This window comes from Stenella coeruleoalba (assembly GCF_951394435.1).
Source record: "Stenella coeruleoalba genome assembly, chromosome: 5".
In the NCBI taxonomy this organism is placed as follows: domain Eukaryota; kingdom Metazoa; phylum Chordata; class Mammalia; order Artiodactyla; family Delphinidae; genus Stenella; species Stenella coeruleoalba.
Genome location: NC_137150.1, coordinates 21,811,048 through 21,837,348, shown reverse-complemented (window position 1 = coordinate 21,837,348; position 26,301 = coordinate 21,811,048). Strand labels below are relative to the sequence as shown.

The following is a 26,301-nucleotide window of genomic DNA, read 5'->3' as shown; positions in this document are numbered from 1 at the left end:
ATTTCCTAAATCCATCTCCCAGTAATATAACATCTTATTCATCACCATACCTTCAGTGCTTGGACCAGTGCCTGGCCCACAGTAAGGACTTGAAAAACACCATTGAGTAAATCAATATATAACAAATAAATATTTTTGTCTCTGTTTTCTCACTTGTAAAATAAGTTAGATGAAATCTCTAGTCAGTCTGAAATGGAAGATATTACAATTCAATTTGGAATTCAATAACTAGAATGTTTATTAAGTTCTGATATCAGTAAATGTACCAAGCAAAATTTAAAAATCACGGCCTATTGCATCCAGATATTCTTTCAGTATACTCCACCATATATTCTCTTCTAAAGATAAATCACCAATAATAAAGAGAACAGAAACTTATTTTAAATTATTTTATTTTTCATAATTTTCTAACACATGGTGTTAGAAAAATGAAATTTGGCACCATGACTTAAAACTTTTTTTCAAGTTTAACCTTTAAATTAAAAACAGTAGCTACAATAAGAATATTTAAACCTCACTCAGAGTAATGGTAAAAACTCAAGTCACAAATTTTTTGGTGTTGGGGAATTTCTTGAAGTGGGATAAAAGGAAGGTAATAAAAAGAGTAAGAAGAATAGGGGCTTCCCTGGTGGCGCAGTGGTTGAGAGTCTGCCTGCTGGTGCAGGGGACACGGGTTGGTGCCCTGGTCCGGTAGGATCCCACATGCCGCGGAGCGGCTGGTCCCGTGAGCCATGGCCGCTGAGCCTGCGCGTCTGGAGCCTGTTCTCCGCAACGGGAGAGGCCACAACAGTGAGAGGCCCGCGTACCGCAAAAAAAAAGAGTAAGAATGACAAAATGGAGACTATGCTGGGAAGACAAAAATGTGAATCACCCTCCTGAAGAAAAGAATTAGGAGGAAGACAAAAGGCAAAAGGGAAGGACAAAGGCTCACCAACTTTATCTTCCTGATATAAAATTCAAGTACTTAAAAACGTAAAAAGAGTTTTTTAAAAAAAGTCATAAAGTGTTACTACTAATCTCAATGAAATTTTCTTTTTCCTCATTATTTTCTAGAATAAAAAAAAAAAAACCCTGTTTTGAGTTAAGGACACTTGCTGATCTTAAGTTGATACTTGATGTACTTTAAGAAATCGAAAGGCTCAAAAGCTGTCCTAAATCTAACATCTACTTAATATAATCTACCTTGGAAAATTCATCTGAAGGAACATAAGGCTTGATTTCTACTGCAAATGTAAAAAAATCTGTCTAACAATCTAAACAGAAATGTTTTCCACTGGATATGTACCTCAGTTATACTTTGTACTAAGTTTCTTGAGGAAAAACACTGTGTAATATTGTTCTTTGTATTCCTTCAGTAACTACTGTAAAAGGTACCTATATAGGCAGTCAAAAAAGCACTTACACAATTAGTTGCGTACAAATTCAGTTAGAACTCCAGTTTTTCAGCATTTCAAAAATTAAAATTTTTGAAATTTTCATGTATATCCATTTTGTCTACATGTTGATAAATAAAACTCTTCCCAGCCTTTTAATAAGAAAATATTATTAGTCTCATTTGTCACTTGTTCATCTGTACCTGAATACTTTATCAACTGAAAAACAAATTCAGAAAGTTGTTATTATTCTCAGAGACAATAAGGCATAGAAATAAATATTTGCTTTTACATTTTTTTTTCCTTTTTCTTCTTCTTCAATCTGTGTTTTAAGGCTCAGAGCAGATATTAAGAAATATCAATTTTTTATAAAAAGTTTTTCAAATGTTTGGCCCAAAGTGAAGTTGTTCTGTGAAAGTTATTTAAATATTCTTCTCATCGTCTCAAGCACAACTTCAAAGACATGTTCATGCCAGGCATCCATTCCAAAAGAAAACTGAATTCAATGAAAAGTAAATAACTTAGGGATCTATAAATGACACAGCGATGTATCTTGTTCCATTTTTAACAGGAAGTCCTTCATGCAAATGCGTGAGTCTCCCTGGATGCATGAAACTCCAGCCTTTTCTTGGTGACTCAATAGAGCAATTGTACCTTAGAAATTTGCATCCACCTCCCTAAAAAAGATAGACCAATAAATGTATCAACTTGTTTCATTTTTAATGAGTGATAAAATTCAAATGATGATATCTAAGCAGAATCTAAAAAAAATAAGGCAAAGCCCTTTCATAATGACATATTTCTTTTGAAAAATGTAAAAAAAAAAGCCATAATTACCTGAAAATCTTCTCCCACATTATTGAGCGCAATGTTGATGGTAAATGTAGAAGCGTCATGATGAGGGCGAAGAGAGCGTTGTCTTTCAGGGGAGTATTTTACTACGAAATTCAATAGTGCAAATCCCTAAAAGAGCAAAGTAAATCAATGGATTTGCTTATCAATAACAATATAAAATAGCACATTTGTGTAAAAACTGGTAGGAGGTAGGCAGCAGGAACGGGAGGATAATTACCTTAGTATAATAGCCTGCAAAGACCTTCAGCGTAACAGGCGCAATAAATTCCCGGATAAAATGAAGCCATACATTCTCCAGACCAATTTGCTTCATGTGGATATCATCAGTTGGGACATTTTCATAACCACCAGATATACGGCTATCCTAAAAAGAGTATTCATGACATCATAAACTGTGGTCTGTGTGCAAATCACACTTACATTATCTTGGAATTTTTTCAACCACAAGATCGTAACAGACAATAAAAATAACAGTTCAATTATGGTGTACCATCTGCTTTAATTGCGAAACTATCAAAATAACTTAGATAACATGGCTTTGCAAATGTATCAATGATGAAGCAAAGTATTACAGAGTAAGACTGCTTTCCTACTTATTTAATAGATATGTGAGGTATGATGAGAAAGTAAATAAGATTGATTGCCAAAGCCTTCCCGTGTCCCCTAAAAAATGAGTGTTTTTACAGTGAACCTTCAGGCAGTCTTAGCTGGTGACGGGCATAGATTCTGTCTGTCTGCCACTTGGATTACCTGTCACTGAAAATAAACTTTCCCTGCCAAGTTCCTCACTTTTATTTTGTGGCACCCAAAGTCCTTCCATGATTGCTTTTCATTATCCTACAACATGCTGACTTCAAGCTCTTCCTCATACTTTGAACTTCTATCTTCCTGATCAGCTAACTAGCTGGGGAATATATAATTGAGCAGAGGCAGTGATATTCCAGAACATTCCACGAAAATTCCTCAGTACTGTGAAGGAACTGGCATCTGTGGGTTCTCAGAGGAAAAGAAATACCTTGAACCACCTACAGTAATGCTTTCAGCCAAGTCTTTGACTCTGAATGTAAATGCAAAACTGAATTACACCAAAGGCATTCAAACAGATTCCTCCTTCCTATGTCTACACACAAAAAAATAGCTTTGGCAGTCAACCACAGAAACTTTGTCTTGGTATTTTCACTACAGCTCACTGCAAAAATGCAGAGAATAAAAAGTGACCTTGGAGAAGAGCAGTGTCACACAATAGGCATTACCTTACCATCCCCTGCCAGGAGACACTGACCCTTAAGGCCTATCCAGTATAATTGGAGATGAAACTGAGGCCCGGATAGATTAAATGTTAAATTAAACAATTAGTACCAGAATTAGGCTAAAAACAAGAGTTCTCTTGACAGCCTTGGGTAGCCCCTTCATTTAGGTCTAAGACTCAGAGATGTAAGACAAAAAGGACAAGCCTCCTCTACCTTCTCTAAATATCTACACTCCTCCTTGCCCCACATACACATTTTAGTTCTTTGTGTGAAATGACAACTTACATGATGTTTTCCCCCAGACCACTGGCCATAATGCTCCATTTCTTCCACCAATTCATCACAGGCTTTTTCAGAAAATATAGGAAACCAAAAAACATCTGGACAAGGCTATATATAAAACATGATATCACCATTAAGAGAATAACATTTTGTGTCTTTTTACTAAGAAATGGCATTTCAAAAGTACAGAATATTCAATATTTATCTCACTTAGATGTCTTTTTAAGAAGTTTGCCCAACATTACTGACAGTACTGTTACAAACAATACTAGTTTGGGTTTTGGTTTTTTTTAAACAATTTCTAAGACTTTAATTTTCATTTATTTACTTATTTTGTTTGCATTTTAACATCTGTGCAATCAAGACGTGTCTTAGAGACACAGTTGGCCAGGCAGCCATAGTGATGTTGTTAATGCCACAGGGCATGTACACTTGGTCAGGCATTCATTCTGTCCTCACTTTGTGTGTATCTGTGTGTGTGCACATGCACACATTTAGTTGGCACTGTTGACTTGCCTTTTGAAACATCTTTTTAAATGATTTATACTACCACTCATTGAAATGAAATGCTATTAAGTATACAGTGCTCTATAACATATATGCCTTAATAAGTCTAAAATAGCTCTTTCAATATGCATAAAATTAAAAATTCTAAGTGACTAGAAAACATTGCATCATAGTTTAATTGGCAGTAGTTTTTTCCTTTCTCATGGTACACAAAATAACAGCATCTCAGAATTAAAGACATTTTAGACACGTTACATTCTCTGAAATAAGGTATTAGCAATAGCTTGGAACACTAACCTCAAACAGAGTTCATTTTTTAAAAGACCTCTCTGAGAAGAGACGTTTGGAGCTCAATTTCTTTCAAAGATAAACTTTCATTGAAAGAGGCCTACACCAGAGATCTGCCAAGAATTCCTTATTTTTGAGATAGCTATAACATTTGGGAGTATGCTAAAAAAATGGCATGATCTTAAAATTATTGTTAATTCTCATTTTTCTACATGTTTACAACTGTATGACCCTTAAGGCTGTAAAACTGGTAATTAAGTCATATGAATTTTACCTAAAGGATAAAGTTTCTCCACTTTCACAACATCTGCTGCTAAAGCAGTATTGCATTAATAATATTCCCTGCTGGAAAATATAGCAAAAATGCTCTACATATCATAGTAATTATTAATACAAACCTGTTCAACTATATTTTCAGTGAAAATCTTCGAATAATCTCGGTTTATATACTTTTCCTTCCAGTCCTACAAAAAAATCAATTGCACGGATTAAAGCAAAAACCTTTTCATAAATACTTTAATAGAAAATATAAAGTACATGCACTTTAGAAATTGCTCAAGCAATTTATAAATGACTACATGTAGTAGACAAAGTAGGAATTTTCAGAAACCACAGTTTATGTTTTTTAAACTTCGCCTGATTCTATGTATGTTCACATCATTTTATGAATGGCAAAATTTTTATTTACAGACTTTTATAACTCAGGATTTTAAAATTTGAGTAATCTTATAGTCACTATATTTGTACACTATATTCTATGCATATAAATAGGTGTAGGTAAATATGTGTGTTTTAAAAGTGAAAGATAAGGAACATAATCCTACCAACAAATATTCGTAAAACTTAATCAGTAAAAATTACTAAAATTCGTAAAAATATTAATCAACTTGGCCTTACTTATAATTTTATAGTGAATTACTCTAAAATAATTCTGATTTTTTTAAATGTATTTAAAATTTCTGCCTTCAGTTTTAGATGTGTATCAAAGAATGATCATGGGGTTACTATTTCATATCTTTTAGTTACTGAAATTAAGGTATAAGACCATATATTGAAAAATAGCTCCTCTTCATACTAATTCATGAACCTGAATCTTCTCTTAGTCCAATCACTGACACATAAGCCACACACTAAGATACATCAATTTTTGTCAATATCAGCTAAGGAATCCTTTTCCTGGGTCAAGTGTTTTATTTAAAAGCCCAATATTTAAAGAGTATATATTAAAATATGAGTCAATATCCAAAACGATCTTTTCTTATATATATTTAGACCATTTAACAAAATTCTTAATTTTCTCTTTGCAAAGTACAAATTAAGTGAGCAAACAGGAAAGAATTGAGATACGGGCTCAAAATAATTCCAATCAAAATACATTTCAAAAATATTTGTCTGAAATATATCTTTTGAGGCCACAATTCAGAAGGGCTCTGATAATTTATTTGCCATTCTTAGTTTTGCATATCTCTGCTTATGTGTAACTCAGAAATTTTTGATATGGAAGAATAAAAGTTATCTTCAAATTCTTTAACAAATTTAATTTATATAGTATATAATTATAAGGATGAAATTACTGTATTATCTCATTATTCCCTTTAATATTAATTGGTTCTCTGATTCCAAAACATGGGGGAAAATTAGCAGTAAATAATCATACATAACATTTCAGAACCTTTAAATATTTTTAAGTATCCTTTCCTGGCATCATTATAGATTTTTGAAGTTAAAGAAACAAGCTCCTAAGATTTTACATTAAAGCATTAATATTAACTTTTCATTTTAGACTGCTTTTCAAATGTCATGGAACAAACTGACTTTACTAATTTCTTAGAAGTTCTGATAATGGGATAATCATTAAATATTTTGCTATGGGATACCCCTCATGAGGCATGTCAGTCAGGCTAATTTACCAAAAACAAAGCATGGAAAGAAAAGCAGTTCCTATTATTTCTGATATATTCATTGCATATTCAAATCTCTAAAGATTTGAATTCTCACACAAATATCTACAGGATATAACTTGGGAAATTTTTTTCAGGAAACTAATTATTATCCAAGAAATCAAATAATTCTGTCTCTCAAAATACCAAGAGATTCAGTGCCAAAGTAAAATATGTAATTCCACCCTCACCATTTAAAAAATGCCTCTTTGCAATTCTACTCCTGTGAAAGATGGAGATACGCAGCTAAAATGAAACAAAAGTATTTTTAAAATACCCCAAAAAAGTCAAAAGATATTCTTTTTCCTTCAACAGAGTTCCAGAGACCATTAAATTTACTATTCCCAAAAGTCAACTACTACAAAATAAAAGACAATTCTCATCAGGTGGACTGTCTTTGTAATTTAAAACTTTCACTATTGGGAAGGAGAAAACCATAAATAGTAGTATTACAGAGATTAGAGAGAGTATTTTCCCTTGAATAATTGTGCCAACTTGACTAAAGAAAACCAACCCAGTAAGACAAAAAAGGAATTAATGTCTACATGATTCAAATCTTTCAGAAAAGAAATAATTTTGGACTTCAAAAGGAAATCATTTCCTCAACTTAAGACTTTATATGCTGAATCCACTTACTCTGCAATTTTCTCTAGCTATCTTTGGTGTACATTCACAAAATTGTTATAAAAAACAAACAAAATGATAAAATAAAATCCATTTTCACAAACTAACTTTTTGAATTCTTTTCCTGAAAGTCAAAATGTAATATTGTCATACATGAGCTACTTGTAAACATTTTCCTCTGAAATTGTGATTAAAAATTTGTTGGAGTTTTTGAATATATAAACAGAGATATTGGGAGAAATGAAAGAAACTGATAATTCCCTTCCCCAAACCTCATGTCTTTAAAAAGAAAGTTCTTAGTCAAGAAATATAATTATGCCTTAAAAAATATAATTAAAGATACCTTTTTAAAGCCTCTTACCATATTTTCATATTATTAACCTAACTGATTTACAACCATTTAGAGTTATAGGAAAATAAGTAATAAATGAAGCTGAGCATGAAATACATACCACAGGATTTTCAAAAATCTGCCAGAGGTCATTGTTATAATGGGAAATATTATAATTGGCAGTTGATAATAGTCTTCCAAATTCATGTCTATTAGAAATGTACATAAACACACCCTATATGCCAAAAAATAATAGTATTAATCATCTTGGAGGAATGTACAAGAACATAAATTTAACCATAGGAAAGATATACAGAAGATATTAATTTCGACTTTTATATCTCATTCAGGAACATGCATTTTTATTTTTCATATAAAACATGCATGATTTAAAATAAAAAATAAAATTTTCATTAATTATGAATTCAGACACCACACAAAACTAATTGATAGCACTGACACTCAACTGAAAAAAAGACGAATAACTGTTTTTGTCCCTTTCTCATTGGTCCTAAATGTAGACATCAAGGAAAAAGAATTCCTGTTTGAAAGCAGAAATATTTTTGAGACACCAAAGTGCAATTAATTGTACCTCTTTCGGCTTCTTTCCCTTTCAAAGAAGATATCACATTTTTAAACAAGAATTCAAAGATCAATTTTATTTTGTCAGTCTATTTCATACTTTTATTGTCCTGATATTTAGAGACTGAACACAGAAATTACTCCTGCATTATGAGGCAGCTAAAGAAAATCAGTCTCCTGTCCTTGCCCCAAACCAAATAAACGTGGCAAACACCATTAAGGTAAGGTTGTTTCTTTTTGTACCTGTTTTAATAGTAAAAGAGTTAGTTAGTAATAAAAAAAAAATGGTGAAAAGTACCCAAATCTCATTTTAATCAGGATGTACTTTATACTTACTCCTACTTCTTCTCTCCCTTAAAAAAACAAAAACTGGAAAAACTAGTTAAAGTGATTTGGATTTAACTTTCTCATTTGTCAACCATAAAATCTAAATCAGCCCAAAGAACTAAGAAGTGAATATCACACAATGTGTACCCCAACATGCAAAGCACACACATACATATACAGATTCAGAACCAACGAATACCGACTGTTTACACCAAGCTAAAAGGAAAGAAGACTCTTAAACTTTACTTCTAGACAATATCTAGTATTTTAATTAAATAAATAAAATTAAATAAACCAAAACAAGTAAAAATAAATAAAAATAACACCTTTGGGGGCCTGAGCATTTGGAATGTTTCCGGAGTAGGGGAGTCTTTTTCCCTTTGTAAAGTCTAAAATGAAGAGAAGGATTGGGTAAGTTGACCTGTACACCCACTCTCTCAGGTATTCTTAGGTAAATAAAAATAGCAGCCTTTGATCAAAAGCTGACATTCTGAAATGTCCTTCACAGACAACATGCAGAACAAGCAAAGCTTACAGCGCACACAAAGAAACAACTCCAGCCCTTTTTTTTTCTGTTGGTCAAACATAAATCCAAGCTCATTCCTTAGTAGAATTTTCATTAGATACAAAATTAAGAGAAAGGAAAAAGGTGTAAGAATGGCCATTCCAGGATGCGCTGTTGAGTCAAATTAGCCAAACATGAGCACAAATTACAATCACAAGTACTGAGTATATTCAATATAACAATGGACATAAGTTTATAGGAAAAACAAATATATTCAAACAATACATGCCTTATTAAACCAGAAAAAAAGTACTTGCCAACTTTCCTGATTTTTTCCAAAATCACATTTTTTATATAAATTTGAATAAAATAACCCAACCATTTTAAAACAGAAAACTTTATAAATGTTTTAAGATGTATTAACACATTTTGAAAAACAAACTATTTTCTGCAATCACTTAAGTTTTATCAAGAAAGTACATTTGTAGAATAGCAATGTATCATTAATTTTTCACATAGATTAAATAGACTACATGTTTCGATCCTTCTCCCAGATTAGTGGTAAGGAACCTACTTTTTGAGAGTATGGGGCTAATAATGATAGAAAAATTATGGACATTGATTTCAGGACAAAAGTGTGTTTTTCTTAAATGTGTAACTGGTCATTTCACCCAGGCTTCATATAGTTAACTTTAATTAGGTCAGGTTTTAACTACTGAATTTCAAATGAAAGTAAAGGCAAATTCTTAAAAATGCAAAGCTGATTCATAATAAATCTATGTTTATTATTGAAAATCTTACTGTTGCTTATGAGTTAACCTAAGCACCAAGCCTAACTTTTTTCAAGTTGTTTCTATAGGTAAATGTTCCACAGGTAAATTATTCTCCATAATTGCTTCCAGTATTTCAATACAGAACCAAAAAAATTGGCTAGTACTATAAATTAGAAAGAAAAAGGGCACCAAAACAAATGACACATCAACTGGGAAAGCAAGCCATCTTATAGAGACATTCAAGCAAGCCATTATTGTATACCCTACCATTTCTCTAGCATTTCGGCAAAGAGCCATATCGGGATCCAATTTATCACGAACAAAATAGTTCCTTTCATTCATCTCTGATCGGAGTGTCTTTCCTTTAATTAAGTACACGTTAGCCATGTATGGGACATTCCATATCCCTCTGAAAGTAAAGATAAGACGTTCCAAAGTACCACAAATACAAAGTTTTATGTTTTTAAAATAAATGCCTTCTATGTTTTTAAATTTTGCAGATATAAGCTATTGAATCAAGTTACACACAAATGCAAACAACATTTAATGATATCTGACACATATGTACACATATATATACATGAGATTACTTGGTAAACACTACATACTATGAGATAAATCACTATCTCCCTACATAAACTTCATTTTACGATTGATATGTTTGGCATTTTGGCTGTCATCCCTCATTCTGTTGATACAGCCAGAGTATAATATTCTGTTGTACATTTAAGATTAAGCAGCCTGATAGCAAAAAATAGCACATCCAGCCAGTGGCATACTGCAGCCAGCTCACACTGGCTCCCCAGAGCATTCGGCTTCCCTTCTGACTTCACATTGGAAGCCTGAAATCAGCCGTGGTAGAACTATTCAGAACACAGAACTGGGCTAACACTACAAATCAGGGCATCCTCCAACCCAAAGAACTAGTTGTTAGACATTTACCAGCATATCACTGAATACAGCCTAAAATTCTCCTAAAATATAGCCTTTTGAAATTCATTAAGCTATCTCAATTGTCTGTAGAAAACGGAAGATATAAAGAAACAGAGCTAGAAGTACCTGAGTGTTGGGAGACACTTTATTTTGTCCTTTATTCTTTCCCACACTTGTCTCCTTATTCTGAACATGACTCATTTCATAAAAACAATATAATAGAGGTTCACCTGAAGGGATATACCTTTGCTTTTAGAGCACAGAAAGGGAAGATCCTGACCAAGGAAATGTAGTTAATTGAAAGCAATATACGTAACATCATTTTGTCTTACCAGATGAGCCTCAAAGGAAATGGCCAATCAAAAATATACAATGTGTCCGCTGAATTCAGAAATTATCACTGGTATGGTAGAGTGTGCATTGTTTCAATTTTAAAGGAAAACACACACACACACACACACACGTCACAAGATGTCATTCTTTCACGTAGCTTTTATACATAAGGTATGTTCTTCTATTAACTAAATCAAAAACCTCTATTTTATTCTTTTCCTTACACTTTAGACAACAATTACAGGAGGTTGGACAGAAAAACACCAGTGCTTAAAACAAATGAAATATGAGTTCTCTATTTCTACTTCTGTGAAGCCTTATTCCTGCTATACCCACAGACAATATCGGGCACGTGGTCTATCCTGATCATTCCAGAATCAATTAACGTACTTTGAAACAACAGAATATGATCTTAATAGTATTTTCTCAGTTATCATGCTTCTTAACTGCAGCTAACAAAAGCCTTTATCGTTTACATCATTCAAATTGACTATTACTGCTTTTACACCTATTATTATTTTCACAAGCAAAACATCTCTTAACCACTCAACTGTTCAACAGGAAGTGTGATTTTTTTTTCCCTACATTTTAACCCTTTTTAATTGAGCTGATGTATCTGAGAAATTAGGCAAAGCACTTAATGTCTCAGTCACTCTGGTCCACCATCTGTATGAAAAACAGGATACATTCTTCCTTAATATTACCTTAGCAAAAAAACTACTTCAGGTGTGATTAATTTTTAGTTTAAAAAATATCAATTGTTGTCTCTGAAATAAATATCAGTCATGCACATACTTTGTAGTAAGTATATTCTTTTCAAACTCTAGAAATGGAAATCATACTGGCAAAGCAATTTCTCTTTAAAGCAGAATATTAGCTATATTACACAGAAAATTCTTGCAAAAGGAAATGTTGGAAGGTTTGATTGTTGGTGTTTTTGTTTGCTCATTTATAAAATTTTATAAGCTATCAAACAACCTTCACCCTAGCCACTAAAGAAATTAGCTAAACTAAATTCCCTTTCCAAACTTTAAAGAATATTCCTCTTCTAACCACCATAAGATGACTACCCATGGTAATCATACATTGCCTTTTAGTATTTCCCACAACTGAGAGTTTGTGCCTTTGAAGATTTACAGCTTTAAGAACAATTTTTTAAATATTAGTTTTACACTAGTATTGCAGGATCCCAAGTGGTCTCCAGGTCTTCAAATTTCCATTTAACATAAAGAGATAAAAAATGTTTGAAAATTCAATATAATATTAACAAGACCGTATCTTTAGATAAAAGTATTTTACATTAAAAGATCAAATCAAGTAACTTACACTCTATTCCCTTGAACAATATCCACATAATCTTCAGATCGAGCATAGTATCCATCAGGACTCAAGGCCCCCCAGAAGTTGGACCACAGCTTTCCATGACGAGTTACAAGAGGAGCAATGATCTTTCTAAAGAGAAGAGAGAAAAACAAATCCAGATAATTATTTACTTTTTAACTGCCACAGAATTATGTGTTTTGGGTTTAACATGACACAGAAAACAATAAAGTTCATTTAGCACACATGTAGTTAGTCCAAAAAACTAAATGTAAAATAAAAGAGAGGAATTTCCTCCCTTCACTTTCTTTAAAAATAAGTATATTGATGACTTTCAATGATGTTTTTTAAAAAAGACTAATGAGGGCTTCCCTGGTGGCGCAGTGGTTGAGAGTCCGCCTGCTGATGCAGGGGACACGGGTTTGTGCCCCGGTCCAGGAGGATCCCGCATGCCGCGGAGCGGCTGGGCCCGTGAGCCATGGCCGCTGAGCCTGCGCGTCCGGAGCCTGTGCTCCGCAATGGGAGAGGCCACAACAGTGAGAGGCCCGCGTACCGCAAAAAAAAAAAAAAAAAAAAAAAAAAGACTAATGAGAAAGGAAAAGTAATTGAAAATGCAAATGAAAGTATAAAAACAACTTTTAAAAGTATCGTACTTATATCCAAAAAGTATAGCTACCTTAATTATTTAGTTATTTTAGTATTTCGAAAATTATACTAAATGAAATCAAATATTTTCATTGTTATTAGGCAGACGTAACAGTCCCTGGTGCGTTAAGGTATCCAATAAATATTTGCTGAATAAAAAAATGTATGAAGATGGGCTGAGATATTTGTAAGTAGGCCAGTTTTCCTAAAGTTAAGCCTTGAATTACTTTAAAGTATGTTTCCGTTTTTTTTTTTTAAACTTTTAAAATGGGTTAAAATGGGTTAAATGGGTTAAAACTTTTAAAATGGGTGCTAGCCCTGGCAACACTAAACATTTTTCTGGTCTTTTGACTATTTTAGAAAACAAAATAAAAGGTGACTGCTATACCATGCTGTCTCACTACCTACCAGGAAAGCAGCCCCTTTAAGACAAGTATATGTTACAAATTCAAAACATGCCAGATTTCTTTTAAGGAAATCTAATTTATAATGTGTCAACATTTTCCAAATGAGGTAACAAAATCTGAAGTTCTGTTAGAATTATTTTTAAAATGAAGTAAATTGTAATGGTGTCACATAATTTTGAAGAAAATCTCACACAACTCCTCCAAGAGGAAGGTTATAGACCAACTATTTCCACAAAAAAACCTATTTCACAACCCTCCAATCTTGTGAAGACCAGGTGTGCCCTTTCTCTTACCTATGGAAAAATGACACACAGTCTGTAAATACACTTCATGCAAAATAATAATTGTAGTTTATTTTTCCTGCTTCCTATTAGAATAAAACGTTAACCAGATACATTTTGTTTTGTTTAGAATACCTACAATATTGGAAATAAAAACATAAATTAGAATCTACATATTATGTTAATCTAAGGAATGAATAATTCAATGTCGATAACTAACAAGATCAAATATTTAATAGAAAAAAATTTTGTAATTTATAATCTTAGCTGCCTGACAGAGCTAGGGAAAGAGACATTGAAAATCAAAATCCATCTTCTGTGTGCCTCAATGTTTTCAGTACGGAATTAGAAGATTAATACTGAGAGGTTTTAGCTTTTGAAATAATAACTGAATTCTCAAATTGACAAATTACACAAACGATGGATTAGTGGAGTATAATAGACTTCTTACATATTTTATTCAGCAAAATGAAAACAGTAATTCTAACATTTCATTGCTAACCATTCTATTTGTTAAGAGAAATAATTGTGTTAATATATGTGAACATACACAGAGTAATACCTGGCACTTAATAAGCACTCACTAAAGGTGGGGTATTAGTGAGAGTATTAATAGTAGTAGCAGTAGTAGTTATAAATGAAGATTAATATCATTATAAGCCGGTATAGATGGTGCCTTTTACCCATTTCAATTCAGTTAAATGAAAACAGGTATTGCCTAGAGATAATTAGTTCAGTACTAAACAAAATCACAGATCAGGCTGTGGAATAATATGTACCTCTGAAATTTCTTTCATATTCTAAGAACTTCCAACTCTGTAATAACTTTCTAGGTCAGAAGTTTTATGAAATTCTACTTTGAAAATATCTGTGGAAAATAAGACAATTCTATTTTTAGATAGATCACAATTTCATCTAGCTTTAAATAGAAAAATAGGTCAAATATAATTGATAAACATCACATTTGTGATTGTAACTAATATTGAATATTTTGAAATTTTCATCAGGTTGTTTTCTATTTGACTTCTTTAAAAGAAAACTAATTACTTAGAATTGAAAGTTTATAAGGTGTAGAAAATAATTTCTTGTGAGTTCCCTCAATTTGCTAAACACAGACAAGTAATTATAGCATGTCCACGTAGATACAGAAAATAATTATAATTTTAAAAATAAATTGACATTGCATAATATATAGTACCTGTTTTGTTCAATCAAAATTTTTAAAGTCCTTGGATTTGTCAAAACAACATCTGCATCCACACTAAAGTAATAATCACAGTTTTCATCCTGACGGCAAAAATCCCTGTGATTGAAAAAGAAATAAAATATGCATTAAATAAAATAAATATTTGCTGGTTGAAAAATGTTAACATAAAGCTCATAAGCAAAATAAGGTTTCTCTAAAATACTTTTCTAATCAAAATAGTAAGACTATACCCAAAAGGATAAATATTATCTTAAATTTCAAAATGGTCAGTTGATCAATACAGATGTTCATGGGTAGAGTGAAACTAAAAATTTTAGGGCAAGTGAAATATATTTTCAAGCCACTAAATACTTCAAGGCATAAAACATCCAGTCAGAAGGGCAATTTATAATTCAGCATTTAATTCTCTCTAAAAAGGGAACATAATTTATACCAATGTACTTATCAACAACTTTTTTTCACAAATCAAAATGTTTTCTGCACACACACACACACACACACATTCACAGTGTAAGATCCTGTATATCCAACAACTCAGTTTTAATTGAATCTTGGAAATACAGGTGTATATATAACTCTTTAGGTGTTAATACTTTTAAAACTTGATTTGCGTGGAATTCCTTCTAAGATGGTCACTGCCCTGCTTCTTATCCAAGGACACGGATTGTGATGTATGCTTTCTTGGTAGAGCCTGGAGCGTTATCATCAGGAACACGAAGGAATGAACTACTTGTGATACATGATAGGCTTCCAAGTATTACGGTTTCTGCATTTGGAGCTCTCTCTTTCTGAGCTCTCCTCCCTCACTGCTGATCCGAGTTATCACTTTCTGCTACTGTCAGTGTTTAACTCCATGACACATTTGTTTCTAAGCAACTGTCAAGCAGGACAACAGACAGGAAAGTTTGTTAAAATTGTGCAAAAAAATTAGAGGAAATTTTTTTAAAATACTGTAACTATGCACGGTGACAGATGGTAACTAGACTTATTGTGGTGATTATTTCACAATGTATACAAATATTGAAGCTGTGTTGTACACCTCAAACTAACATTATATGTCAATTATACCTCAATAAAAATGAAAATTAAATAATTTTTTAAAAACAGCTCAAATTATCTTGGAAAAAAATTTAAAAATTTATACCACATGATTTCAAGGTTAATATAAATCCCTAGTAATAAAGTGTAGCACTGATCTTAGAGCAACAAAACAGAAGTGAGAGCTCACAATCACTCATAAATACTCACTTATCTGATTTTTGACCAAGGCCAAGTCAATTAAGTCGGAAAAGAAAAGCCTTAAATTAAAAAGGAGTATTGAAACAACTGGAATTTCATTTGCAAAGAATAAAAGTTGACCCCTACTTCACTCCAAACACAAAAATGTATTCAAGATGAATTGCAGATTGAAACATCTTAAAACATAAATGCTAGAATGATAAAGCTTATGAAAGAAAAATTCCAAAGAATGTCTTCATGACACTGGAATAAGAAAGATTTCTTAAACAGAAAATAAACCCCAAAGCACAAAGCATAAAAGAAAAAGACGAAATAGAATTTTATTAAATTAAAATTTCTTCTTATTAAAAGGCAGTATTTAAAAAGTAAAAAATCAAGCCATAGAATGGAACAAATATTCACAAAACATTATAGAGACAGAGATAGAGTTTAGATAGATAGATTTTGTATACAAAATATATAAAGAATTCCTACAAATACACAACTAACAAAATAACTCAATGTAAACAAAAATGCACAAAAGACTTAGATACCTTTAGATACCTAACCACAGTAAGATACATTTTCATACCCAGTAGGGTGGCTAAAATAAAAAAGACGGGCATATCAAATGTTGACAAACATGTGGAGCAGATGGAGGTCTATTACCTTGCTGTTACAAGTGTAAAATGTACAACCAGGGCTTCCCTGGTGGCGCAGTGGTTGAGAATCTGCCTGCTAATGCAGGGGACACGGGTTCGAGCCCTGGTCTGGGCAGATCCCACATGCCACGGAGCAACTGGGCCCGTGAGCCACAACTACTGAGCCTGCGCGTCTGGAGCCTGTGCTCCGCAACAAGAGAGGTCGCGATAGTGAGAGGCCTGTACACCGCGATGAAGAGCGGCCCCCGCTTGCCGCAACTGGAGAAAGCCCTCGCACAGAAACGAAGACCCAACACACCCAAAAATAAAAATAAATAAAATTTTAAAAAATGTACAACCATTTTGGACTATTTAGCTGTTTCTTATAAACATACATCTATCCTAACCCTATGACCTAGTTAGTCCACTCCTTGGTATTTTCCCAAAATATATTAAAGCATATGTACGCACACGCACACACACACACACACAACACACATATTCACACTTCTAATAAAGAATCTTCATTAGCAGCCTTATTCATACTGGCCCCAAACTGGACACAGCCCGATGTCTATTACCAGGGGCGTGTGTAAACCACTTGCAGTATATTCATATGATAAAATACTAGTCAGCAATGAAAAGGAATGAGCTGCTGATAATTGTAATGACATGAGTGAATTAAAAAACACTGTGCTAAGGCAAAGCCAGATACAACAGAGCACATACAAAAATTTTTTAAATAGAGAAAATAAGTTCTAAATGTGGACCCAAGGTACTCTCCAATGATGAAGTTATGGAACCATTAGTAATAACATCTGTTTGGTTTTTCTAAGGCCCGTTTTCCTGCCTGTCCCTTTACCCCCATAATAGGCACTTTCCATCACTTTGGGCCTGAAGCTTCCACAGCACAAGACAAGAACGTCTCCTGCTGAGAAATCACTGAGTCTTACCTTTTCATCACCAACTTTTAACCCACTGATGGGCATATTCAATTCACATTCACTGAATAAGTGATCGTTTTCGCTATTACCAGAATTTTATTAGTAATCTGTCTGAAGTATTAAAGGGGCTAAACAAAGGACCTAAAATATTTCTTCTGTTGTTATAGTACTATTTAGATCAATAGGTAACTAGAATATCTGAAACACACATTTCTGCCACACAAAAGCTTCAGATAATGTATATTTAAATCACTGCTACATCAGTCACACTACTCATCTGTCTGGGGATTTAAATCTTGATCTGAAGTTCAGTTAATATTTTAAATAAATATATTGACTCTTAGCCATTAAAAGAAAAACGTAAATAACTTTCATGGCCCTTTAGACATAAATACACACAAACATAGATATAGTTCGAACAGCAGAGGTATGCTCATGTGTGGGCACACATGCACACACACAGTTGAGACATCCAAGTTTAGGACACTAATTTTGAAGAAAAGTTGTCTTTCTTTTTTAAGTTTCTTTAGTAGATACTGGTTGAATTTAAATTTGCTAAAACATACATTCCCATGTTTCTGGCTTCGGCTTGACTTAGATTTTCTTCCGGTCCTACAATTTTCATAGTAGTGATTTCATGTTTAGCTTTATCAAAAAACACCTTGATGTCCTTTTCATGATAAACTTCCTGTAACATATTTTAAAAATTGAAAATTAGTTTAAAAAAGAAGAAAAGTAGTGAGAAAAAAGACAATAAGATGACTGAAGTATTCATACGTAGGGATGACTTCACATTCAAAATTTGTGAATTCCACCATTCACATACTCACTCACTACAGGCAAAGTGATAACTATATTAAGCATATTATATTGAAATATCATCTAAATATCACATGTAGAATCTAAAATAGATACATATCAATTTTTTTTAAAAAATATACTTGAAAATTCTTTTAACATCTACTCCTAGTCCTTGCATTAATATTTAAATCCTGAGTGCTATTAAATATTTCTGACTTGAGGGGGAAAATGGCTTGTGCCCTGAGAATCTTAGACATGTTTTGTAAAATATCCATAAAAAATATCTATTAAACCTAACAGATTAATCTGTTATAATCTTTTTTATAAAATAAATATTACAATATTATTTTAAGCAGAGAGAAAATTAATGGTCACATAAAAAGTTGTGTTTTTTACAAAAAGAAGGGAAAGTTAAAATTTTATTGATAAGAAAATATGATGAGAAAATAATCAACATGAAAAGTCATCAAATTAGTGTGATTCAACTGTGCTAAAATTTAAATAAGGTGATCTAACTCTGCTAAAATTTAGATAAGGTTACCTATCGCCATCATTAGAGCATTTCAGAGCTCTTTATGTATCAAGTTTCACTAAGTATTTTTGAAAGCTTTTCACAGCTTGTTAAAACTACTTATCATACAAAAGCTGCATAGAGTTAATTTTAAATAAAAGAAGATAACTCCTGCTATCAAGAGGTTTTAGGTCCTACGCAAGGAGGAAAAATATACATAAAAGACACAATACATAAAAACAAAATACTTTAATGTAAGCACATGTATTACAATGCATTTTACAAAGCCAATGCTCAATACATCCACCCCTTTAAACTTATCTGAGGTGGTTTTCTGCAAATATAAAATAGTCTCTGGAAAAGGCAAATGATTAGCCGATATGTACATCAGGAAGAAAGAACAATCTTAAACAAAAAGTATTAGGACAAAAGAGAGAAAAGAGCATACTTCACAGCTATTGAGCTTTTCTAGGTGATAATAAATGCCAACTGTTTTAACAGGGAAGAGACAAGCAAAATTGAAAAATATTGAGGAAAAATGTCTTTAAATTTAGACTATACGTAGGAGGTATTTGGGAGGTTCTGAATATTTTTGAGGGAAATGACAGCATCAAAATCTTTCGGGGAAGAGCATGCCATTGTGTAATTAATCAAAACAATACTGTATATGGAAGATATTTCAAGTTCTGATGTTGGGTATTATCATTAGCTGCAAACAATTTAATGATCGGTTCTATAAAAGAAAGTACCAGAACTATAGGCCCTTTGACATCTCCTCATTATAAGGTTGAACATATAAAAACGGCTGATATTCAACCATTTTTGATCTACAAAAAATTGACAGTGTCACGTGTCTCATCCCAATAGTATGATACTAGTTTCTAAACTCTATAATCCTTAGGTCCTAAATACGCAGAGTAGTAATGACTTCAAAAATCCCCCACTGAATTTAACTCAAATTTAAAAAATTTTTTTAGACATGACTAAATAATAACAAATAGTTCCAAATAAGATCAAAACAGTTTTCCCATAAAATATTCATTTCTCAAATACTTACTTTGTTATGAATGAAGAGTTTAACTGCTTCTTTTGGGTAATCCAGTGTCAACAATATGTCCAGAAATCGAGGTAGGAAAGGGGTTGGTTGCTCAATAAAAACACCTATTGTTACATTGGGGTGAACCTTTGTTTTGTGGCAAACATAAAAGCAAATTAGAATTAGCATGGTTTTACTTTAAATTCTATTCAAGTTTTAATCAATACAACATAAAACATAAACTAGAATATCAGTACAACTTAACCTTCTAAATTTGACTGCCCCATGACAATTCTCTAATACATTTTTGTGGACCCCACCAAAGTGATTTTACTGAATCACATCTTAACATTATGATTTAGGTTGAAGAGGAAACTCACTATTGTATAACATAGGGATACTGTAATTAAGGTTACTACCTGCTTTACTATTTAATGCTTCCTTTAAGATGGTCCTAAAAGAAACTTCCTTCAGATCTAAATCTATTTGACAGCTTCATCTATGAAGCCAGAATGCTAATTGTGCTTCCATGTTTTTTTCCATGGTTTGGAAGTTTAGTGGTTAATTTGTAGCTCAAAGAAAACAATCACAGAGGACTTGAGACTTTATTTCTATCCCTGAACCTTTAATCTCATTTTACTGATAGTACTTTATTTTGCTTCATCATTATATTATATATAAGGAAAGCTACTTTCTTTCACTAATGTATTTTATCTTGTATCGATTTTTAACATTTTCTTAATTTCTGTTTGGGTATGTTTCAGAGAATAGTTTCTTTCATTCATTGCATGAACAATTCTGAAATATCCACTATTAGTCCGTCCTTGTGATAAGAAACGTTTTTAAAAAGGAGTGAAAATTCCTTGCTTGGAAAACTTACAAATGATTGAGGAAGAAAGAAACGTAAGTAAATGCCATGTAATAGTGTTATTACCAGAACCATATGAAAGATTTCTTTATAATGCCTTTTTTAATCAGTGTCTTAAAGCCTGACGTTAAAGATTATAGATTTTTAAATTACAAACTACATACAGATGGGTGAAGGAGGTCAAAAGGTAAAAAAATAAATAAATAAATACAGTGCATTACTGAGCAAGAAAAAAATTTTTAATAAAGATTACAGCTTTTTTTTTTTTTTTTTTTTTGGTACGCGGGCCCCTCATGGATGTGGCCTCTCCCGTTGCGGAGAACAGGCTCCGGACGCGCAGGCTCAGCGGCCATGGCTCACGGGCCCAGCCGCTCCGCGGCATGTGGGCTCTTCCCAGACTGGGGCACAAACCCGTGTCCCCTGCATCGGCAGGCGGACTCTCAACCACTGCGCCACCAGGGAAGCCCAAGATATTTTAAAGTACCATATAGGTTAAGTGCTGAATTAGGTACCTCTCCCCCATCTTTTCACACATGATACCTCACATATTCCTCTGTTATCTGGATAATAACATTATTTGTTTGCACTGAAGTACAAGTCATACACTGTTGTCCTTCTTATCAATTCATTCAGTCACCCAAATATTTATTGCTAAATCAATAAACAAATACAAACAACTAAAGACAAAATATCTACCTTCTAGGAGTTCTCAATTTAACAGGGAAAATGAGTAAAAACTAGATGACAACTCTCTCTTATCAAATGATGTGATGCATTTCATTTAAATTTTGTAATAACCTTAGAAGTTATTTATTACCCCAAATTTACACATGAGGAAAATGGGACTTAGAAGAGTTAAGCAACTCAGAACACATAAATTAGTAGGTAAAGAACTGGGCTTCAACATGCTACATCTCCATTGTCAATCTAAGCTCATTTTTATATACTAATGATACTAAGAGTACAACAGTTAGCTATTATCAAGGCTTAGCACCTCATATATATAATTTATACATATAAAATATCATTATATATACACATCTATATAATTTCATTTAACCCTCCTACCAATCCTCTGAGATAGCCATTATCATTTTTACGTATAGAGAAACTTGCCTACGGCCCACACCTAAGTATATGGTAGCCCTAGATCTTAACTACCCACATCATTTTAATTTTTATATCCCTGTTGCATAATTACTACACATATAAAACACATAAGAAATTTATTTTGCATAATAAAATGCTTTTCCTTTCTAACAGTCTATAAGACAAAAAACTTAGCTTAAGAATTAGGTGATTTTCACCTATATGCAAAAAATAAAGATAAAAAACTATAATATAAATATTTTTCAATCTTTGCACCAGAAAGTTTATGTAAAAGGATACTAAACAGATAAAAAGCTTTAACTCTCTCTCCAGAAGACTTTGCAAAAACGATCAGGATGAATTTTTAAACATCTTCATGATGCAGCTTCAGTCAGAAAGTTCCTGGCTTTCTTTCCAGATAGGAAACATGCAGTCTGTTATTTGAGAGACTGGCCAAAAAGTCTTATTTTCAAGTAAAATAGGGTTCTATTCAGAAGGTCCTAAATGTGGACAAGTTACTCTTTATCCTCCTTTTCAGAATAGAACAGAAACTATTTAATTCAGGAGTCTGAGTGCTTTACGGTGAGAGTATTTTTGTATTTGCATGGGTACAGGAGTCACCAGAACTATTTTAAGGTGAATTTTATTTCTGTCTATACTTATCTGGCATGCTGTAGATACTCAATAAACCTATGATGAATGAAGGAAAGAATCAGCCTTAATGACAAAATCATCCCTAGAATTCAATTGTTCATACACAAGTTACAAGAGAAATTTTTTGGAAGAAAAATGTTACTATAAGATATCCTAAAACTGCTCTGGTTGATGAGAGAAGGATACATAAAATGTTTAATAGACACATAATAATTACTTCCAGTTGCTCATTTACTCTCAACGTATAAACATTAAACTATAGCTATAATTCTCTATGAAACACATGTATAAGTAGCACTGTGTCTGGCATATAATATGTACATTACATCCAGGCGAAATTGCACAGTGATCAAGATTATAGGATCTGGAGCCAGACTGCCTAAATTTAAATCCCACCCCCAACACTTAAAAAAAAAATCACATGCCTTAAGTAAGTTACTGAACGTATATATACCTTAGTTTTCTCATCTGTAAAACTCAGTCAACAGCACTACCTGCTTAAGGGATTTGTGAAATTAATATAAGTTACTATCTATAAAATATTAAAACAGTCCTTAGTCATATAGTATTATTTTAAAATCATCAAATTTGAAAATCAAGAACAGATAAAATTAGTCCATATAAATAACAAAGCATTGTACCTCAACACTTTGACCAAGTTACCAGACTAAAATAAAACAAGAGCACCCAACCATAGCAAGCTAGTATATATTAACAATCAAGCCCTTTTCGCTAGGGTCAATTATTAACTGGTTTTGCTGGAAATACACAAATCCAGCAACTTTCGGAGTCATCATGTTTTAGCTTTTTAAATCCATTATCTACCATATTATCAATACTATAAAATAATGTGCTTTTTTTCTTTTACAAATTATTGTATTTCATGACAATGTACTTTTTTTGTAATAGATCTTTATTAGAGTATAATTGCTTCGCAATACTTTGTTAGTTTCTGTTGCACAACAAAGTGAATAAGCCATAAGCATATATATATATCCCCATATCCCCTCCCTCTTGAGTCTCCCTCCCACCCTCCCTATCCCACCCCTCTAGGTCATCTCAAAGAACCAAGCTGATCGCCCTGTGCTATGTTGCTGCTTCCCACCAGCTAACTATTTTACATTCAGTAGTGTATATATGTCGATGCTACTCTCACTTCGCCCCAGCTTCCCCCTACCCCCACTGTGTCCTCAAGTCCATTCTCTATGTCTATATTCCTGCCCTGCCACTAGATTCATCAGTGCCATTTTTTTTTTTAGATTCCATATATATGTGTTAGCATATGGTATTTATTTTTCTCTTTTTCACTTACTTCACTGTATGACAGACTGTAGGTCCATCCACCTCACTATTTTTTATTACTATGTTTCACACAGAGTCAATTCCACTTACATCTACTGCAGACAAGTCAATTGTATCCACTTCACAAAGAGTGCAGCCATTGTCTTGTGTCCATGCATTAGGTACATAGTTTCCAAAATAATTCAGGAGAATCTAGCAAAAGAAGGAAAACTGTATTAACAAAAGTAAACCTTGGACTTCCCTGGTGGTGCAGTGGTTAAGGATCCGCCCGCCAATGCAGGGGACAGGGGTTCGATCCCTGGTCCGGGAAGATCCCACATGCTGCAGAGCAACTAAGCCTGAGAGCCACAACTACTGAGCCCACGTGCCACAACTACTGAGCCCGCACACCTAGAGCCCGTGTTCCACAACCACAGCAAGAGAAGTCACCGCAATGAGAAGCCCGTGCAGCGCAACGAAGACTAGCCCCCGCTCACCGCAACCAGAGGAAGCCTGCGTGCAGCAACAAGGACCCAATGCAGCCATTAAATAATTAATTAATTAAAAGACCCCTCTCAAAAAGAAGAAAAAAAGTAAGCCTCTCCCATCAATGTGCTTTCATTCTATAAACCTCTAACTTCAAAGCATGTTTTCTGCATTAGGTATCCCCTTAATATTCTACTAATACAGTGTACAGTGAATGGGGCAGTGCCAGTGTGTACAGTGAATGGGGCAGTGCCAGTGTGACCCCCTACCAGCCATCACCACACAAAACAAATATTGTATACACTTTATCACCAAAAGGCACTAAACTCTTCTAGGAAACTATGTTACCCACTATAACCCAGACTTCTGGGCAGTGATTCAAGGGCACCAACGTGAAGAAAAGAAAGCCTGCAGATTAAAACAGATCTAGAACAAGTCCTAATTAGAGCCACGTCACAGATTATATCAATAATAAACTAAAGTGGGGGTAGAACAAGATAGCAGAGAAGGAAGACCCTGGGCTCACCTCCTCCCAGAGATACACCAAAATTACAACTACAGATAGAGAACCGTCTCTGAGAATGACCTGAAGACTAGAAGAAAATACTTTCCACAACTGAAGATAAAAAGAAAAACCTACAATGAGACAGGTAGGAAGGGCAGAGAAGCAGTCTAATCAGAACCCATGTACCCAGTGAAGGAACCCTCAAGTGGGAGGGATATCAGAGCCCCAGAGGTCTTCCCCAAGGAGCGACGGGTCCAAGCCCCACCTTGGGCCCCCCTTCCTGGGAGACCTGCACCAGAAAGATGAGCCCCCATAACATCTGGCTTTAAAACCATTGGGGTTTATGTGCAGGAGAGCAGAAGGGCTGTAGGAAACTGAGACTCTGCTCTTAAAGGGCACATGCACAGAGTCACTCTTTCCAAGTCCCAGTGCAGAGGCAGCAGTTAGAAAAGTGCCTGGGTGATATAAGAAAGAAATTCATTTACTAATTTTAGGGCATGTGTTTGAGGGGCAGGGATCTGTTGCAACTTTCTCTGGGTATAAAGGGGCTGGCAGGTGCCAGTGTTTTTATTTGTTTTGTTTTTATTTGGCTCACCTTCTACCTAGCAACCTGGCACTAGCAGGTGACATTTCTGACTCTCTCCATCAAACTTAATGTACCATTTGCCCCACTCCGGTTTGCCAATGGACCTGACATAGCCAGCATTCCTCCAAAGTGGCCCCTACCTTGCCAGTCCCAACAAGCACCCTCATCCAGCACCAGAGCCCCACTAAAGCAGCCCTTCACCCTGCCAGTCCCAGCAGGTGCCCTTGGTCAGCACCAGTGTCTCCCCAAAGAGGGTCCCATCCCATTGGCCAACCCAGTACACCAGAGTGCCCACAACTGTTGTGGCCAGGCCTTATAGCCAGTTGTACTGGGGACCAGCCCCATACACTAGTGCACCCACAGCAACTGCAGCCCAGCCACAACAGGAGGATGCAGACAGCCCACACAGAGGATGTTCCTGGAGCACCTGGCTCTGGTGACCAGGAAGGACCACACCACTGGGCCCCACAGAACACCTTCTATACAAAGCCATTCTTTGAAGACCAGGAGATATAGCTGATCTACCTAATACACAGAAACAAACACAGAGAATTAGGTAAAGTGAGGAAACAAAGGAATATGTTCCAAATGAAAGAACAAGACAAAAACCTCAGAAAAAACTAAACGAAATAGAGAAAAACCAGAAACTAGAGGGAACCACCAGCAGATTAGATGATGCAGAGGAAAGGATCAGCAATCTGGAGGACAGGGTAATGGAAATCACCCAATCAAAATAGCAAAAAAGAAAAAAGAATTTTCAAAAATGAGGATAGTTTAAGGACCCTCGGGAATAACAATAAGCATTCTAACATTTGCATTATAGGGGTCCCAGAAAGAGGAGAAAGAAAGGGAGAGAAAACCTGTTTGAGGAAACAATGGATGAAAATTCCCCTAAACTGGTGAAGGAAATACATTTGA

The 26,301-nt window shown here is 34.0% G+C and overlaps 1 protein-coding gene across 2 annotated transcripts in view; it reads right to left on the bottom strand.

Annotated features, from left to right (window-relative positions):
• Positions 1-24: 24 nt before the first annotated feature.
• PLOD2 (procollagen-lysine,2-oxoglutarate 5-dioxygenase 2) overlaps positions 25-26,301 on the bottom strand; it is a 108,075-nt gene continuing 81,798 nt past the window's right edge. Inside the window, exons 8-20 of one of the 2 annotated variants that reach the window (XM_079922670.1) lie at positions 23,918-24,019; positions 19,936-20,061; positions 18,133-18,254; positions 14,755-14,859; positions 12,230-12,355; positions 9,905-10,046; positions 8,686-8,748; positions 7,572-7,685; positions 4,954-5,019; positions 3,764-3,868; positions 2,446-2,592; positions 2,211-2,336; positions 25-2,050 (exon numbers count right to left, since the gene is read on the bottom strand). In XM_079922670.1, the coding sequence (XP_079778796.1) occupies positions 1,895-2,050; positions 2,211-2,336; positions 2,446-2,592; positions 3,764-3,868; positions 4,954-5,019; positions 7,572-7,685; positions 8,686-8,748; positions 9,905-10,046; positions 12,230-12,355; positions 14,755-14,859; positions 18,133-18,254; positions 19,936-20,061; positions 23,918-24,019 (1,500 nt within the window). In that variant the 3' untranslated portion in view covers positions 25-1,894. The remainder of the gene's footprint in view (positions 2,051-2,210; positions 2,337-2,445; positions 2,593-3,763; positions 3,869-4,953; positions 5,020-7,571; positions 7,686-8,685; positions 8,749-9,904; positions 10,047-12,229; positions 12,356-14,754; positions 14,860-18,132; positions 18,255-19,935; positions 20,062-23,917; positions 24,020-26,301) is intronic. The other variant, XM_079922671.1, reaches the window with a different exon arrangement.